At 44.7% G+C, this 19,963-nt stretch overlaps 1 protein-coding gene across 1 annotated transcript in view; it reads left to right on the plus strand.

The window, feature by feature from the left end:
- LOC125458092 (ran-binding protein 17-like) overlaps positions 1–19,963 on the plus strand; it is a 1,334,110-nt gene that overhangs the window by 160,517 nt on the left and 1,153,630 nt on the right. The window contains exon 7 of the mRNA XM_059650767.1: positions 3,166–3,331. Within this exon, the coding sequence (XP_059506750.1) occupies positions 3,166–3,331 (166 nt within the window). The remainder of the gene's footprint in view (positions 1–3,165; positions 3,332–19,963) is intronic.

The raw sequence follows: 19,963 nt of genomic DNA on the forward strand, positions 1-19,963 counted from the left end.
GGGACCACCTGTAAGCAACTGCATTAGTAGAGACATTTATTAGGAAAATGTTCTTTCCCACAAATTATTGTGTGTCTGTTCAGCTTCTCCCTAAAACACAGTTTAGTTTAATTTAGCTTCTATTTCTTGATTGACTCTGTAATGTATAAAACATTTCCAAATTATAAAACAAAGAATAAATGATATCCTAACCAGAAACAGAAATGCAACCAGTCTCTTCTGCTTTAATTTTTATACTCTTCTTTTCTAATGAAGATCTACAAAACAAGAAAAAGAAAAATTATCGAAATTTAACTGATTTGAAAACACTATTTGCAGGGAACATTTTTATTGCACAGTACTAAAAATGGTTAGGATAAAATGCCTTCAGGAACAAACTAAGATATTAGTTGTATTTTATCTATGGGTAACATTGTAAAACTGGAGAGGAAGACTGGGGACTGGAGGCTCAGAGAGAGAGAAAGAATTGGAGGCTAACAGAGAGGGAGAGAAGGAGAGACTCGGAGAGAAAGAGACTGAGTAATGGAGGTCGAGAGAGAGAGAGAGACGAGAGAATGGGTGCGCAGAGCCATATAGTCATAGAAGTCAATAACACAGGAAAAGACCATTCAGTCCATTGTTCTTAGATTAAAAATTACCACATAATTATTCTAATCCCATTTTCTACCACTTAGCTCATAGCCTTGTGTGCCTTGCCATTGTAAGTGCACATTTAAATACTACTTAAATGTTGTGTCCCTATTACACTTAAAAGCAGTGAGTTCCAGATTCCCACAATCCTCTGAGTGAAAAGATTTTCCTCACATCACCTTTAAAGCTTCTGTCCTTTTCCTTCTGTACGCTGGACATGGATCCCTCCATCAAGGGAATGGTTCTTCCTATCTAACCGATCTATTGTATGCCCCTCATAATTTTATACATTCCAGTCCTGTTCCCATTTCAGCCTCCTCTGCTCCAAGGAAGTCAATCAGTCCATTCAATCTCTCTTCATAACTAAAACTCTCTGTCCAGGCATCATTCTGGTAAATTTTCTTTGTATCATCTCCAGTGTAAACACATTCCTCTTATAAATTGATTCCAGAACTGTACACAGTATTCTAGCTGTGGCCCAACCCATGTTTTCAGTATAACCTCCCTGCTCTAAACTCTATGCCTCTGCTAATGAAGTCACATATACAATATGCCTTCTTAACTACTTACCTGTGGTGCTGTCTACCTTAAGGGACAAGAGGGCTTGCACACTAAGCTTCCTCTGATCACAGTGCTTCCCTAGGGTGCTACCATTGATAAGTTTTGGAGTAGATCTGTAGCTTGGGTTTTGGTGGTTGAGGTTGGTTCGCTCGCCGAGCTGGCTTGTTCCACAGACATTTCATTACCATGTTTGGTAACATCCTCAGTGTAGCCTCTGATGAAGCGCCGGTGTGTTTTCACGCCTGGTTTTTAAACTGTGGGGACCGTGGCAATGGATTGCCTCCCTTCCGGTTTTCCTCCGTAGTGGAATGTATATGGGGTTGAGTTCAATGTGTTTATTAATAAGAGATCTGCAGAGACAGTGAGAAACGCTACATCGGACAAACAGGAAGGAAACTAACAACAAAAGTACATGAACATCAACTGGCTACAAAAAGATACAACCAATACTCACTCATCTCAATCCACATGAGCAAGGAGAACCACTGCTTTGACTGGGACAACACCAAGTTCCTGGGACAGGCTAGGCAGAGAGAAGCACGAGAAATCCTGGAAGCATGGCTCTCCACGAAGCATGCTATTAATAAACACATTGAACTCGACCTCGTGTACATTCCACTACGGAGGAAAACCGAGAGTGAGGCATTCCATTGCAATGGATCCCGCAGTTTAAAAACCAGGCAGGGAAACACACCGACGCTTCATCAGAGGCTGCACTGCGGATGTTTTAACAAAAAGTCTGCAGAACAACAAACCAGCTCGGTGAGCCAACCAATCTCAACATTCATAATGTATTTCCTTACTTTGTTTCTCCTACCCAAATGCATCACCTCCCACAGATTGAATTCCATTTGCCACAGTTTAGCCCATCTGACTAGTCCGTCCATATCATCCTGTAATCTAAGGCCTCCTGACTATTTACCACTCTACCAATTTTTATATTATCTACCAACTTACTGATTAACTCTCCTACGTTTGAGTCTAAATCATTCATATATATTCCAGAAGCAGCCAGGACCCAAACAAAGATAGCTGTGGAATCTCACTGAACTAAGGCTTACAGTAACAAAATTCTCCCTAAATTATCACCATCTGATTGCTGCTACTCAGCCAATTCTGGATCTAATTAGCCATAGTTCCTTGGCTCGCAGGGGCTCTGATCTTTGCTACGAGTCTCCCATGGAGGGCCTTACCAACACTCTGCTGAAGCCTTGAGGGATCTTTGGGCCACTACACCTTGCTGAAGTCCAGGTAAACCATATCAAATGCAATGCAGTCATCTGCACATCTGGTTACCTCTTTGGTCAAACATGACCTTCCTTTAAGAAAACCATGCTGACTGTTCTTGGAGACAGTGAACTGAGAGATGGGTACTCGGGGTGGGGGGGCGGGGAGCAGGGTGCGTGGAGAGAGAGAGAGAGAGAAATGGGACTGGGGAATGGACGTTCAGGAACATTATGGAATGGACCTCAGAGAGATGGGGAGATTAGGGACATAAGAGAATGAGGGATTAGAGACTGACGGGGAAATGGGCATTCAGAGTGAGTGACTCGGGAGCAGGGGTTTGGAGAGAGATGGAGACTTGGAGACTGTCGCATTTCTCATCGAGTGAATTCAAATTCTCAGAACTGTTGCAGTGAGCTTTGAATAATTGTACACTGGATTTATCTGCTCAGGTCTCTAGACTCCTCGTCCAGTAAATATCACAAACGTATTCAAAGGTGATTGTTGGAAATGTAACAATTTTTCTGTTATGTCACACTCTGTGCCACCAACATTTTTTCCTTCTTCATGAGCATATTGATTTTTGTTGAGTACTTTCTCACAATGAAAAATGGAAAATAGACCAATGTAATTAATACAACATCTGAACGTGTCTTTCATTCACAATCTATCCAGAGGAAAATAACTGTAAAGCTGACCATGCTTTTCCACCCCAGGATGTTCTCCTTTTAAGATTCATATTCTGTTTAGGTGTTGACGAAGCCCTTAAACTTTCAGGACCGAAGGCAACACAGTCTAGTAATGCATCTTCTGAAACTTGTCCTGAATTGTCTTAGCTTTGACTTCATTGGGAGTTCAGCCGATGAATCTACCGATGACCTTTGTACTGTGCAAATTCCAACTAACTGGAGATCAGGTAAGATGTGACAAACATGATAAATGGCAAGATCTGTCATAATTGTGTTAACAAGCAAATGAGGAAGTGAAATCAGACTTTAGATTAATGCATAAATTAATCAAAAAATTAGAAGTTGAACTAAGAGCAAATTCATTCAGTTTTCAAAAGAGTAAAGATAAATTGTACTTTGGATTAATTCTCGATGCTAACCAAATATTGATAATAGCCTTACATAGAACGTTACAGCACAGTACAGGCCCTTCGGCCCTCGATGTTGTGCCGACTTGCCATACTAATCTGAAGCCCAGAATACTAAACTGCACTATTCCATGTACGTCTACATGCTTGTCCAATGACGACTTAAATGTACTTAAAGTTGGCGAATCTACTACCATTGCAGGAAAAGCGTTCCATACCCTTACTACTCTCTGAGTAAAGAAACTACCTCTAACATCTGTCCTATATCTTTCACCCCTCAATTTAAAGCTAAGCCCCCTCATGCTCGCGGTCACCATCCTAGGAAAAAGGCTCTCCCTATCCACCCTATCTAACCCTCTGATTATTTTATATGTTTCAATTAAGTCACCTCTCAACCTCCTTCTCTCTAATGAAAACAGCCTCAAGTCCCTCAGCCTTTCCTCGTAAGACCTCCCCTCCATACCAGACAACATCCTAGTAAATCTCCTCTGCACCCTTTCCAAAGCTTCCACATCCTTCTTATAATGCGGTGATCAGAACTGTACGCAATACTCCAAGTGCGGCCGCACCAGAGTTTTGTACAGCTGCAGCATAACCTCTTGGTTCCAGAGCTCGATCCCTCTGTTAATAAAAGCTAAAACACTGTATGCCTTCTTAATAGCCCTGTCAACCTGGGTGGCAACTTTCAAGGATCTGTGTACATGGACACCGAGATCTCTCTGCTCATCTACACTACCAAGAATCTTACCATTAGCCCAGTACTTTGCATTCCGGTTACTCCTACCAAAGTGCATCACCTCACATTTGTCTGCATTAAACTCCATTTGGCACCTCTGAGCCCAGCTCTGCAGCTTATCTATGTCTCTCTGTAACCTACAACATCCTTCGTGGAGATCTCGGTTTTATTAATAGAGGGATCGAGCTCTGGAACCAAGAGGTTATGCTGCAGCTGTACAAAACTCTGGTGCGGCCGCACTTGGAGTATTGCGTACAGTTCTGGTGACCGCATTATAAGAAGGATGTGGAAGCTTTGGAAAGGGTGCAGAGGAGATTTACTCGGATGTTGCCTGGTATGGAGGGAAGGTCTTACGACGAAAGGCTGAGGGACTTGAGGCTGTTTTCATTAGAGAGAAAAAGGTTGAGAGGTGACTTAATTGATACATATAAGATAATCAGAGGGTTACATAGGGTGGATAGGGAGAGCCTTTTTCCTAGGATGGTGGCAGTGAGCACAAAGGGGCAAAGCTTTAAATTGAGGGGTGAAAGATATAGGGCAGATGTCAGAGGTAGTTTCTTTACTCATTGTAGTAAGGGACTGGAATGCTTTGCCTGCAACGGTAGTAGATTCGCCAACTTTAAGTACATTTAAGTCGTCATTGGACAAGCATATGGACGTACATGGAATAGTGCAGTTTAGATGGGCTTCAGATTGGTATGGCAAGTCGGCACAACATCGAGGGCCGAAGGGCTTGTACTGTGCTGTAATGTTCTATGCTCTAATGTTCTATTCTAAATGGGGCCTAACTAGAGCTTTATAAAGTCTCAGAAGCACACCGCTGCTTTTATATTCCAACCCTCTTGAGATAAGTGACAACATCACATTCGCTTTCTTAATCATGGACTAAACCTGCAAGTTAATCTTTAGAGAATCCTGGACTAGCACTCCCAGATCACTTTGTACTTTGGCTTTATGAATTTTCTCATTGTTTAGAAAATCGTCCATGCCTGTATTCTTTTTTTCAAAAGTGCAAAACCTCGCATTTGCTGACTTTGAATTTGATCAGCCATTTCCTGGACCACTCTCCTAAACTGTCCAAATCTTTCTGCAGCCTCCCCACCTCCTCAGTGCTAACTGCCTGTCCACCTAACTTTGTATCATCGGCAAACTTTGCCAGAATGCCCCCAGTCCTTTCATCCAGATCATTAATATATGAAGTGAACAGCTGCGGCTCCAACACAATCCTGTGGGACACCACTCATCACTGGTTGCTGTTCCGAAAAAGAGCCTTTTATCCCAACTCTGCCTTCTGTCAGATAGCCAATCCTCAATCCATGCCAGTAGCTCACCTCAAATACCATGGGCCCTCACCTTACTCAGCAGCCTCCCTTGAGGCACCTTATCAAAGGCCTTTTGGAAGTCTAGATAGATAAGTGAAGATTCAGTGGTGAGTGGGGTTCCACAGGGCTCTGTCCTTGGGCCTCTACTGTTTGTAATTTTTATTAATGACTTGGACGAGGGAATTGAAGGATGGGTCAGCAAGTTTGCAGACGACACAAAGGTCGGAGGTGTCGTTGACAGTGTAGAGGGCTGTTGTAGGCTGCAGCGGGACATTGACAGGATGCAGAGATGGGCTGAGAGGTGGCAGATGGAGTTCAACCTGGATAAATGCGAGGTGATGCATTTTGGAAGGTCGAATTTGAAAGCTGAGTACAGGATTAAGGATAGGATTCTTGGCAGCGTGGAGGAACAGAGGGATCTTGGTGTGCAGATACATAGATCCCTTAAAATGGCCACCCAAGTGGACAGGGTTGTTAAGAAAGCATATGGTGTTTTGGCTTTCATTAACAGGGGGATTGAGTTTAAGAGTCGTGAGATCTTGTTGCAGCTCTATAAAACTTTGGTTAGACCGCACTTGGAATACTGCGTCCAGTTCTGGGCGCCCTATTATAGGAAAGATGTGGATGCTTTGGAGAGGGTTCAGAGGAGGTTTACCAGGATGCTGCCTGGACTGGAGGGCTTATCTTATGAAGAGAGGTTGACTGAGCTCGGTCTCTTTTCATTGGAGAAAAGGAGGAGGAGAGGGGACCTAATTGAGGTATACAAGATAATGAGAGGCATAGATAGAGTCGATAGCCAGAGACTATTTCCCAGGGCAGAAATGGCTAGCACGAGGGGTCATAGTTTTAAGCTGGTTGGTGGAAAGTATAGAGGGGATGTCAGAGGCAGGTTCTTTACGCAGAGAGTTGTGAGAGCATGGAATGCGTTGCCAGCAGCAGTTGTGGAAGCAAGGTCATTGGGGTCATTTAAGAGACTGCTGGACATGCATATGGTCACAGAAATTTGAGGGTGCATCCATGAGGATCAATGGTCGGCACAACATTGTGGGCTGAAGGGCCTGTTCTGTGCTGTACTGTTCTATGTTCTATGTTCTATGTTCTATAACATCCAGTGGGTTTCCCTGGTCTAACCTACTTGTTACTTCTTCAAAGAATTCTAACAGGTTTGTCAGGCACGACCTCCCCTTACTAAATCCATACTGACTTGTTCTAATCTGACTTCCAAGAATTTAGAAATCTCATGCTTAATGATAGATTCTAGAATTTTACCAACAACCGAGGTTAGGCTAATCGGCCTATAATTTTCCATCTTTTGACTTGATCCTTTCTTAATCAAGGGGGCTACAACAGCGATTTTCCAATCATCTGGGACTTTCCCTGACTCCAATGAGTTTTGAAAGAACACAACCAATGCCTCCTCTATTTCCTGAACCACCTCCCTCAGAACTCAGGGATGTAGCCCATTGGGGTCAGGAGGTTTAACAATTTTTAGACCTTTTAACTTTTCTAGCACTTTCTCTTTTGTAATACCTACCATACTCAACTCTGCCCCCTGACTCTCCTTAATTGTTGGGATACTACTGATGTCTTCCACTATGAAGACTGACGCAAAGTACTTATTAGTTTCTTCAGCTATTTCCTTGTCTCTCATCACTAGCCTTCCAGCATCAATTTGGAGCTGCCCAATGCCTACTTTCACCGTTTTGTTTGTTTGTTTGTTTCTTATGTAATGAAAGAAACTTTTGCTATCATTTTTAATATTACTGGCTAGCCTGCCTTCATATTCGATCCTCTGCTTCCTTATTTTTCTGTTTGTTACCCTCTGTTTGTTTTTGTGGCCTTCCCAATCTTCTGATTTCCCACTGTTCTTGGCCACTTTATAGGCTGTCTCTTTTTCTTTGATACAGTGCAGTTTTGCCTGATTCCCATTGACTGCAGACTGTTTAGCCTTCTTACTGCCATACAACTGCAGTTTTGATGTCAAAGGCTGTCACTCTTGCTTCACCTCTGGAATCAAGATCTTTTGTCCACGTTGTCATGAGGTCAGGAGCTGAATGGTTCCAGTGGAATCCAAATTGGGCATCGGTGGGTAGGTTATTGCTGAGCAGAGGATGCTGGACAGCACTGTTGATGACACCTTTCACCACTTTACTGATGACTGAGAGCAAACTGATGGGATGGTATTTGGCTACTGACATAAAGAACTGCAGATGCTGGAATCTAAGGTAGACAAGCAGGAGGCTGGAAGACCACAGCAGGCATCTGGGTGAAAGGAGCAGTCAGCTTTTCAGGTATTACTCTGCTTCAGCCTTATCTTTTTCACTGATCTGCTGGGTTCCCCTTTCATTGAAGATATTTTTGGAAATTCTACCATCAATGAGTGAGTTAATCGCCCACCACATTCACACCTGGATGTGGCAGGACTGCAGAGCTTCGATCTGATCTGTTCATTGCGGGATCACTTAGCTCTATCTATAACTTTTTGGTTATGCTGTTTAGCACACACGTAGTCCTACTTTATAGCTTCACCAGACCAATGCTTCAGTTTCAGGTATGCCTGCTACTTCTCCTGGCACACCCTCCTGCATTCTTCATTGAACCAGGATTGATCCCCTGCCTTGATGGTGATGATAGAGTGGGGGATATGCCAGTTAATGAGGTTGCACATTGTGTTAATCAATGATTTTGCTGTTGTTGATAGTCCATTGTACCTCATTGATGTCAAGTCTTCAGTTGCTAGATCTGGCCATAGTCTGAGATACTAAGAGCAGCTGATGCTAGAGTCCGAGATAACACAGTGTGGAGCTAGAGGAACATAGCAGGCCAGGCAGCATCGGAGGAGTAGGAAAGTTGACGTTTCAGGTCAATGTCAACTTTTCTACTCCTCTGATGCTGCTTAGCGCTCTGTGCTCCTCCAGCTCCACACTGTGTTATATCTGTTCATAGTCTGTCTCCTTTAGCATGCTGTTAGTGCTACACAACATGATATATAAGGTATGGTTAACATGAAAGTGGGACTTGCTCTCCACAATATAGTGATGTGGTCAGTGTTATCCTACTGTCATTGACAGATGCTGCTGCAGCAGGCACCTCGGTGAGGATGAGGTCAAGCACATTTTTCCCTCCTGTATGTTCCCTTAACAACTGCAGCAAAATCAGTCTAGCAGCAATGACCTTTAGGACCCACCCTGTTTCAGTTATCACTATTAATCTTTAAACGCAGGTAATGTTCTGGGGATCCTGGGCTTGAATCCTGCTATGGCAAATGGTGTAATTTAAAATCAACAAAAAAAATAGAATGAAGCGCATAGTGGTGACAATGAAAACATTGACAATTGAAAGGAAAAACCCATATGGTTCACTAATGTCCTTTAGAGAAGAAAATTTGTCTTCTTAGCTGGTCTTGCCGACATGTGACTCCTGACTCACTTGACTTTGAACTGCCCTGTGGGCTACTAGGGATGGACAAATATATGCTGGCCTATCAGCAACACCTATGCCCTGTGAATGAATGTTTCAAAAGCTTAATTAGTGCTGCCGAGCACTGGTGATGAACTTTGAAATCACCCACTCAGAGTACATTCTGTGCCCTTACCATCCTCTGTATTTCTTCCAAGTGTTGTTCAACATGAGTAGAGGTGTCTGGAGGGTGGTTCATGGTAATCAGCAAGAGGTTTTCTTATCCTTGTTTAACCTGATACCATGAGACTTCATCGTGTCTGGAATCAATGAGTACCCCCAGGGCAAGTCTCTCCTGACTGCATACCACTGTTCTGCCATCTCTGGTGGGCCTCTCCTGTTGATAAAAGAGGACATATCCAGTGGTGATGATGATGTTGCCTAAGACACCGTCATGTTCTTGGAATCATACATTACAGACAATGTCAGGCTGTTATTTGACCAGTCTGAGAGACAGCCCACCCAATCTGGCACTAGCTCCCAGATGTTACGAAAGAGGACTTTGCAGGGTCTTGAGGGCTTTTGTTTTGCCTTGTCATTTCTAGTATATGGGTCGATGCCAGGTGGCCCATCCAGTTTCTTTCCTACTTTGAGACTTTGTGTTGATTGTTACAACGAAGTAGCTTGCTAGACCATTTCAGAAGGCACATAAGAGTCAACGACAATGCTCTGAGATGTAATAGTGAACAATGTGGAACAGAAAGCAATTTATTGTAATTAGTTGCAATGGTTACAGTAAAGAAGCAAGGCATTGGTTCAGAATGTGAGTCTATATCAGTATAAAGAATGGCTTTGAGAGACAAAACAAGAAATTAAGATGCGGACTGGCATTTTGAAAAAGCAAGTAACAAACAAATACATCCTCCTGTGATGGAGATTTCAATGACTAGGGGCATGGATTTATGGTAAGAAGGATTAAAGGAGTTGCGAAGAAAGACTTTTTCACCCAGACATTGTTGGGAATCTGGAACTCCTTTCCTGTGAGGGTAATAGAAGCTAAACCCTGATAATGTTTAAGAAGTATTTAGATGTGCACCTACGATATCAAGGCATACAATGCGATGGGCTAAGTGCTGAAAAATGAGATCAAAATATTTAGGTGATTGTTTTTTGAGAGGTACAACATTCTGGGCTGAAGGGCCTTTTTCTGTGCTTTAGGTCTCTATGATTCTGATGGAGGAGATAGTTCATTTCCAGAGTCCTAGAAACTGTGAATTACTGAAGAGGTGAGTCCTAGAGACTGTGAATTACCGAAGAGGAGAGTGGAGTTCCACAGGGCTCTGTCCTTGGGCCTCTACTGTTTGTAATTTTTATTAATGACTTGGACGAGGGAATTGAAGGATGGGTCAGCAAGTTTGCAGACGACACAAAGGTCGGAGGTGTCGTTGACAGTGTAGAGGGCTGTTGTAGGCTGCAGCGGGACATTGACAGGATGCAGAGATGGGCTGAGAGGTGGCAGATGGAGTTCAACCTGGATAAATGCGAGGTGATGCATTTTGGAAGGTCGTATTTGAAAGCTGAGTACAGGATTAAGGATAGGATTCTTGGCAGCGTGGAGGAACAGAGGGATGTTGGTGTGCAGATACATAGATCCCTTAAAATGGCCACCCAAGTGGACAGGGTTGTTAAGAAAGCATATGGTGTTTTGGCTTTCATTAACAGGGGGATTGAGTTTAAGAGTCGTGAGATCTTGTTGCAGCTCTATAAAACTTTGGTTAGACCGCACTTGGAATACTGCGTCCAGTTCTGGGCGCCCTATTATAGGAAAGATGTGGATGCTTTGGAGAGGGTTCAGAGGAGGTTTACCAGGATGCTGCCTGGACTGGAGGGCTTATCTTATGAAGAGAGGTTGACTGAGCTCGGTCTCTTTTCATTGGAGAAAAGGAGGAGGAGAGGGGACCTAATTGAGGTATACAAGATAATGAGAGGCATAGATAGAGTTGATAGCCAGAGACTATTTCCCAGGGCAGAAATGGCTAGCACGAGGGGTCATAGTTTTAAGCTGGTTGGTGGAAAGTATAGAGGGGATGTCAGAGGCAGGTTCTTTACGCAGAGAGTTGTGAGAGCATGGAATGCGTTGCCAGCAGCAGTTGTGGAAGCAAGGTCATTGGGGTCATTTAAGAGACTGCTGGACATGTATATGGTCACAGAAATTTGAGGGTGCATACATGAGGATCAATGGTCGGCACAACATTGTGGGCTGAAGGGCCTGTTCTGTGCTGTACTGTTCTATGTTCTATGTTCTAAATTATTGTTCCCAAGTTTGCATTGAGCTTCACCAGACACTGCAAAAGGCAGAAATATAAACATGAGCACTGGATTGAGGATAGAAAAGCAAATGTGAGACCGAAGTAGTGAATTAAGCTGGGTAGAAACACAAAGGTTGGGGTCATGCTTGTGGGTTGAATGATGTGTCATTCAGTCTATGTATTGTTGCTTCAGTGTGGGGAAGATTGCAGTTGAGCAGTGAATGTAGTTGACTGAGATAACAAAGTGTGGAGCTGTTTGAACACAGCAGGCCAAGCAGCATCTCAGGAGCACAAAAACTGACATTTCGGGCAGATGTTCACCTGCACATCTGCCAATGTAGTTTACTGTATCCACTGTACCCGGTGTGGCTGCGTCTACATTTGGGAAACCAAGCGGAGGCTTGGGGACCGCTTTGCAGAACACCTCTGCTCGGTTCACAATAAACAGCTGCACCTCCCAGTCGCGAACCATTTTAACTCCCCCTCCCGTTCCCTAGACGACATGTCCATCATGGGCCTCCTGCAGTGCCACAATGATGCCACCCGAAGGTTGCAGGAACAGCAACTCATATTCCGCTTGGGAACCCTGCAGCCCAACGGTATCAATGTGGACTTCACAAGTTTCAAAATCTCCCCTTCCCCCAGTGCATCCCAAAGACAGCCCAGCTCGTCCCCTCCCCCCACTGCATCCCAAAACCAGCCCAGCTTGTCCCCGCCTCCTTAACCTGTTCTTCCTCTCACCCATCCCTTCCTCCCACCTCAAGTCGCACCTCGATTTCCTACCTACTAATCTTATCCCGCCTCCTTGACCTGTCCGTCTTCCCTGGACTGACCTATCCCCTCCCTACCTCCTCACCTATACTCTCCTCCCCACCTATCTTCTTTTCTCTGCATCTTCGGTCCGCCTCCCCGTCTCTCCCCATTTATTCCAGAACTCTCTCCCCATCCCCCTCTCTGATGAAGTGTCTAGGCCCGAAACGTCAGCTTTTGTGCTCCTGAGATGCTGCTTGGCCTGCTGTGTTCATCCAGCTCCACACTTTGTTACCTTGGATTCTCCAGTATCTGCAGTTCCCATTATCTCTGATCACAATATAGTTGACTGAGCCTGGGAGGACTGTTTGAATCTTGAAAGATGATGAAGGTGGAGGTAAAAGGGCAGGTACTTGCACCTCCTATCCTTGCATTGGAATGTGCTATGGGATATTGAGAGGGGTGATAGAGGACTGAATGAAGGTTTTGCAGAAGGCACAGTTTCTTTGGAATGCCGACAGGGCGGGGAATATGCATTTGGTGGTGAAACTCCTCTATTTCAATCTCCTTTCAGTCGTCTTCTTGTGATTCTGACAAGAAGAATGCATTGGTAATCAAGCTCCATACCACAACAGTCATGCCATTGGTTTGAATGTACAATTACTGAAATAGTAAATTGCTTCTCCTGTATACTACTCTTCAGAATAGAAAACTGTTTCACCAAGCTTCTTCAATGAATTCAAAAATAATCAGTTTAATTTCCCAGAAACACAGTCACATGACGCAAATGAGCAATAAACTCTGCTGCTTTGGTATTAAAAAAATGCAAAAAGGAACCTAATTGACCAATGTTTTGCAAAATAAAATATAACGTTTATAACGAGGATAAATATAACGAGGATTAGGCAAAATGGGAGGATATTTAATTGGGGAAGAGGAAACTATGATGCGATTAGACATGAGTTAGGAAGCATGGACTGGGAGCAGTTGTTCCATGGTAAGGGCACTATAGACATGTGGAGACTGTTTAAGGAACAGTTGTTGGGAGTGATGAGTGAAGGGGTAAGATAAAGGAATCTTGGATGACGAGAGCGGTGGAGCTTCTTGTGAAAAGGAAGAAGGTAGCTTACATAAGGTGGAGGAAGCTAGGGTCAAGTTCAGCTAGAGAGGATTACATGCAGGCAAGGAAGGAGCTCAAAAATGGTCTGAGGAGAGCCAGGAGGGGGCACGAGAAAGGCTTGGCAGAAGGAATCAGGGAAAACACAAAGGCATTTTACACTTATGTGAGGAATAAGAGAATGGTCAAAGAAAGAGTAGGGCCGATCAGGGATAGCATAGGGAACTTGTGTGTGGAGCCTGAGGAGGTAGGGGAAGCCCTAAATGAGTTTTTTGCTTCTGTCTTTACGAAAGAAACCAACTTTGTAGTGAATGAAACCTTTGAAGAGCAGGTGTGCATGCTGGAATGGATAGAGATAGAGGAAGCTGATGTGCTGAAAATTTTGTCAAACATTAAGATTGACAAGTCGCCAGGCCCGGACCAGATTTGTCCTCGGCTGCTTTGGGAAGCGAGAAATGCAATTGCTTCGCCACTTGCGAAGATCTTTGCATCCTCGCTCTCCACTGGAGTCGTACCTGAGGACTGGAGAGAGGCAAATGTAATTCCTCTCTTCAAGAAAGGAAATAGGGAAATCCCCGGCAATTATAGACCGGTAAGTCTCACGTCTGTCGTCTGCAAGGTGTTAGAAAGGATTCTGAGGGATAAGATTTATGACCATCTGGAAGAGCATGGCTTGATCAAATACAGTCAACACGGCTTTGTGAGGGGTAGGTCATGCCTTACAAACCTTATCGAGTTTTTTGAGGATGTGACTAGAAAAGTTGATGAGGGTCGAGCTGTGGATGTGGTGTATATGGACTTCAGTAAGGCATTTGATAAGGTTCCCCATGGTAGGCTCATTCAGAAGGTCAGGAGGAATGGGATACAGGGGAACTTAGCTGTCTGGATACAGAATTGGCTGGCCAACAGAAGACAGCGAGTGGTAGTAGAAGGAAAATATTCTGCCTGGAAGTCAGTGGTGAGTGGTGTTCCACAGGGCTCTGTCCTTGGGCCTGTACTGTTTGTAATTTTTATTAATGACTTGGATGAGGGGATTGATGGATGGGTCAGCAAGTTTGCAGACGACACAAAGGTCGGAGGTGTCGTTGACAGTGTAGAGGGCTGTTGTAGGCTGCAGCGGGACATTGACAGGATGCAGAGATGGGCTGAGAGGTGGCAGATGGAGTTCAACCTGGATAAATGCGAGGTGATGCATTTTGGAAGGTCGAATTTGAAAGCTGAGTACAGGATTAAGGATAGGATTCTTGGCAGTGTGGAGGAACAGAGGGATGTTGGTGTGCAGATACATAGATCCCTTAAAATGGCCACCCAAGTGGACCGGGTTGTTAAGAAAGCATATGGTGTTTTGGCTTTCATTAACAGGGGGATTGAGTTTAAGAGTCGTGAGATCTTGTTGCAGCTCTATAAAACTTTGGTTAGACCGCACTTGGAATACTGCGTCCAGTTCTGGGCGCCCTATTATAGGAAAGATGTGGATGCTTTGGAGAGGGTTCAGAGGAGGTTTACCAGGATGCTGCCTGGACTGGAGGGCTTATCTTATGAAGAGAGGTTGACTGAGCTCGGTCTCTTTTCATTGGAGAAAAGGAGAAGGAGAGGGGACCTAATTGAGGTATACAAGATAATGAGAGGCATAGATAGAGTTGATAGCCAGAGACTATTTCCCAGGGCAGAAATGGCTAGCACGAGGGGTCATAGTTTTAAGCTGGTTGGTGGAAAGTATAGAGGGGATGTCAGAGGCAGGTTCTTTACGCAGAGAGTTGTGAGAGCATGGAATGCGTTGCCAGCAGCAGTTGTGGAAGCAAGGTCATTGGGGTCATTTAAGAGACTGCTGGACATGTATATGGTCACAGAAATTTGAGGGTGCATACATGAGGATCAATGGTCGGCACAACATTGTGGGCTGAAGGGCCTGTTCTGTGCTGTACTGTTCTATGTTCTATGTTCTAAATTATTGTTCCCAAGTTTGCATTGAGCTTCACCAGACACTGCAAAAGGCAGAAATATAAACATGAGCACTGGATTGAGGATAGAAAAGCAAATGTGAGACCGAAGTAGTGAATTAAGCTGGGTAGAAACACAAAGGTTGGGGTCATGCTTGTGGGTTGAATGATGTGTCATTCAGTCTATGTATTGTTGCTTCAGTGTGGGGAAGATTGCAGTTGAGCAGTGAATGTAGTTGACTGAGATAACAAAGTGTGGAGCTGTTTGAACACAGCAGGCCAAGCAGCATCTCAGGAGCACAAAAACTGACATTTCGGGCAGATGTTCACCTGCACATCTGCCAATGTAGTTTACTGTATCCACTGTACCCGGTGTGGCTGCGTCTACATTTGGGAAACCAAGCGGAGGCTTGGGGACCGCTTTGCAGAACACCTCTGCTCGGTTCACAATAAACAGCTGCACCTCCCAGTCGCGAACCATTTTAACTCCCCCTCCCGTTCCCTAGACGACATGTCCATCATGGGCCTCCTGCAGTGCCACAATGATGCCACCCGAAGGTTGCAGGAACAGCAACTCATATTCCGCTTGGGAACCCTGCAGCCCAACGGTATCAATGTGGACTTCACAAGTTTCAAAATCTCCCCTTCCCCCAGTGCATCCCAAAGACAGCCCAGCTCGTCCCCTCCCCCCACTGCATCCCAAAACCAGCCCAGCTTGTCCCCGCCTCCTTAACCTGTTCTTCCTCTCACCCATCCCTTCCTCCCACCTCAAGTCGCACCTCGATTTCCTACCTACTAATCTTATCCCGCCTCCTTGACCTGTCCGTCTTCCCTGGACTGACCTATCCCCTCCCTACCTCCTCACCTATACTCTCCTCCCCACCTATCTTCTTTTCTCTGCATCTTCGGTCCGCCTCCCCGTCTCTCCCCATTTATTCCAGAACTCTCTCCCCATCCCCCTCTCTGATGAAGTGTCTAGGCCCGAAACGTCAGCTTTTGTGCTCCTGAGATGCTGCTTGGCCTGCTGTGTTCATCCAGCTCCACACTTTGTTACCTTGGATTCTCCAGTATCTGCAGTTCCCATTATCTCTGATCACAATATAGTTGACTGAGCCTGGGAGGACTGTTTGAATCTTGAAAGATGATGAAGGTGGAGGTAAAAGGGCAGGTACTTGCACCTCCTATCCTTGCATTGGAATGTGCTATGGGATATTGAGAGGGGTGATAGAGGACTGAATGAAGGTTTTGCAGAAGGCACAGTTTCTTTGGAATGCCGACAGGGCGGGGAATATGCATTTGGTGGTGAAACTCCTCTATTTCAATCTCCTTTCAGTCGTCTTCTTGTGATTCTGACAAGAAGAATGCATTGGTAATCAAGCTCCATACCACAACAGTCATGCCATTGGTTTGAATGTACAATTACTGAAATAGTAAATTGCTTCTCCTGTATACTACTCTTCAGAATAGAAAACTGTTTCACCAAGCTTCTTCAATGAATTCAAAAATAATCAGTTTAATTTCCCAGAAACACAGTCACATGACGCAAATGAGCAATAAACTCTGCTGCTTTGGTATTAAAAAAATGCAAAAAGGAACCTAATTGACCAATGTTTTGCAAAATAAAATATAACGTTTATAACGAGGATAAATATAACGAGGATTAGGCAAAATGGGAGGATATTTAATTGGGGAAGAGGAAACTATGATGCGATTAGACATGAGTTAGGAAGCATGGACTGGGAGCAGTTGTTCCATGGTAAGGGCACTATAGACATGTGGAGACTGTTTAAGGAACAGTTGTTGGGAGTGATGAGTGAAGGGGTAAGATAAAGGAATCTTGGATGACGAGAGCGGTGGAGCTTCTTGTGAAAAGGAAGAAGGTAGCTTACATAAGGTGGAGGAAGCTAGGGTCAAGTTCAGCTAGAGAGGATTACATGCAGGCAAGGAAGGAGCTCAAAAATGGTCTGAGGAGAGCCAGGAGGGGGCACGAGAAAGGCTTGGCAGAAGGAATCAGGGAAAACACAAAGGCATTTTACACTTATGTGAGGAATAAGAGAATGGTCAAAGAAAGAGTAGGGCCGATCAGGGATAGCATAGGGAACTTGTGTGTGGAGCCTGAGGAGGTAGGGGAAGCCCTAAATGAGTTTTTTGCTTCTGTCTTTACGAAAGAAACCAACTTTGTAGTGAATGAAACCTTTGAAGAGCAGGTGTGCATGCTGGAATGGATAGAGATAGAGGAAGCTGATGTGCTGAAAATTTTGTCAAACATTAAGATTGACAAGTCGCCAGGCCCGGACCAGATTTGTCCTCGGCTGCTTTGGGAAGCGAGAAATGCAATTGCTTCGCCACTTGCGAAGATCTTTGCATCCTCGCTCTCCACTGGAGTCGTACCTGAGGACTGGAGAGAGGCAAATGTAATTCCTCTCTTCAAGAAAGGAAATAGGGAAATCCCCGGCAATTATAGACCGGTAAGTCTCACGTCTGTCGTCTGCAAGGTGTTAGAAAGGATTCTGAGGGATAAGATTTATGACCATCTGGAAGAGCATGGCTTGATCAAATACAGTCAACACGGCTTTGTGAGGGGTAGGTCATGCCTTACAAACCTTATCGAGTTTTTTGAGGATGTGACTAGAAAAGTTGATGAGGGTCGAGCTGTGGATGTGGTGTATATGGACTTCAGTAAGGCATTTGATAAGGTTCCCCATGGTAGGCTCATTCAGAAGGTCAGGAGGAATGGGATACAGGGGAACTTAGCTGTCTGGATACAGAATTGGCTGGCCAACAGAAGACAGCGAGTGGTAGTAGAAGGAAAATATTCTGCCTGGAAGTCAGTGGTGAGTGGTGTTCCACAGGGCTCTGTCCTTGGGCCTGTACTGTTTGTAATTTTTATTAATGACTTGGATGAGGGGATTGATGGATGGGTCAGCAAGTTTGCAGACGACACAAAGGTCGGAGGTGTCGTTGACAGTGTAGAGGGCTGTTGTAGGCTGCAGCGGGACATTGACAGGATGCAGAGATGGGCTGAGAGGTGGCAGATGGAGTTCAACCTGGATAAATGCGAGGTGATGCATTTTGGAAGGTCGAATTTGAAAGCTGAGTACAGGATTAAGGATAGGATTCTTGGCAGCGTGGAGGAACAGAGGGATCTTGGTGTGCAGATACATAGATCCCTTAAAATGGCCACCCAAGTGGACCGGGTTGTTAAGAAAGCATATGGTGTTTTGGCTTTCATTAACAGGGGGATTGAGTTTAAGAGTCGTGAGATCTTGTTGCAGCTCTATAAAACTTTGGTTAGACCGCACTTGGAATACTGCGTCCAGTTCTGGGCGCCCTATTATAGGAAAGATGTGGATGCTTTGGAGAGGGTTCAGAGGAGGTTTACCAGGATGCTGCCTGGACTGGAGGGCTTATCTTATGAAGAGAGGTTGACTGAGCTCGGTCTCTTTTCATTGGAGAAAAGGAGAAGGAGAGGGGACCTAATTGAGGTATACAAGATAATGAGAGGCATAGATAGAGTTGATAGCCAGAGACTATTTCCCAGGGCAGAAATGGCTAGCACGAGGGGTCATAGTTTTAAGCTGGTTGGTGGAAAGTATAGAGGGGATGTCAGAGGCAGGTTCTTTACGCAGAGAGTTGTGAGAGCATGGAATGCGTTGCCAGCAGCAGTTGTGGAAGCAAGGTCATTGGGGTCATTTAAGAGACTGCTGGACATGTATATGGTCACAGAAATTTGAGGGTGCATACATGAGGATCAATGGTCGGCACAACATTGTGGGCTGAAGGGCCTGTTCTGTGCTGTGCTGTACTGTTCTATGTTCTATGTTCTCTATGTGCTATGTTTAATGTATCCTCTCAGAAATTGTGATTCTTGTGAACCAAGCCCAATCTTTGGCAGCCATAGAATATCAAGCTTTATTTTGAATGGAAATACACTTAGTTGCAGGTCTTTATATAGAACTTCCTGCTTAGCATTTTCAGGGTTGGCAAAGGTGGTCAAAACTGAGATGAGAAGAAATTTCTTCACCCTGCGAGAAACGTAGGAATGTAGAAAATTGGAACAGGAAGGGAATTCAGCCCTTCGAGCCTGCTGTGTCATTCTGTATGATCATGGCTGATCATCCAATTCAATACTCTCTTCCTGCTTTCTCCCCATAACCTTTGATTTCTAGAGCTCTAATAACTGTATCTATTGCATTCTTGAATGATTTTCAACGTTTTGGCCTCAACTGCATTTTGCGCAGAGTATTTCACAGTTTGTCATTTTCTGGGTGAAGATGTTTCTCCTCAGCTCAGTGCTAAATGGCCTACCCTCTGTCCTTAAACTGTAACCCTGGTTCTGGATTCTGCAGTCATCAGGAACATCCTTCCTGCATTTGTCCTGTCTCAACATGTTGCATTTTGTAAGTTTAAAGAGATCCTCTTCTTTGTTCTAAACTCCGCTGAAGATAGCGGCACCGTGGCTCAGTGGTTAGCACTGCTGCGGCACAGCACTAGGGACCAGGGTTCAATTCCACCCTCGAGCGACTGTCTGTGTGGAGTTTTCATATTCTCCCCATGTCTGCGTGGGTTTCCTCTGGCTGCGCCAGTTTCCTCCCACAGTCCAAAGATGTGCAGGGTAGGTGGATTTGTCATGCTAAATTGCCCATACTGCCCAGGGATGTTTAGTTTAGGTGGGTTAGACATAGGAAGTACAAGGGTAGGGGAATGAGCCTGGGTGGTATGCTCTTTGGAGGGGCAATGTGGCATTGTTGGACCAAATGACCTGTTTCCAAAAGTTCTAACCAACCCAGCCTGCCTTTGTATATCTGTCCTGCCATCCCAGGAATTGATGTGGTAATCTTCTGTTGCATTCCTCCATAGGCAGAACATCCATTCTCAG

Source organism: Stegostoma tigrinum, chromosome 13 (genome assembly GCF_030684315.1).
Source record: "Stegostoma tigrinum isolate sSteTig4 chromosome 13, sSteTig4.hap1, whole genome shotgun sequence".
Taxonomy (NCBI): Eukaryota; Metazoa; Chordata; class Chondrichthyes; order Orectolobiformes; family Stegostomatidae; genus Stegostoma; species Stegostoma tigrinum.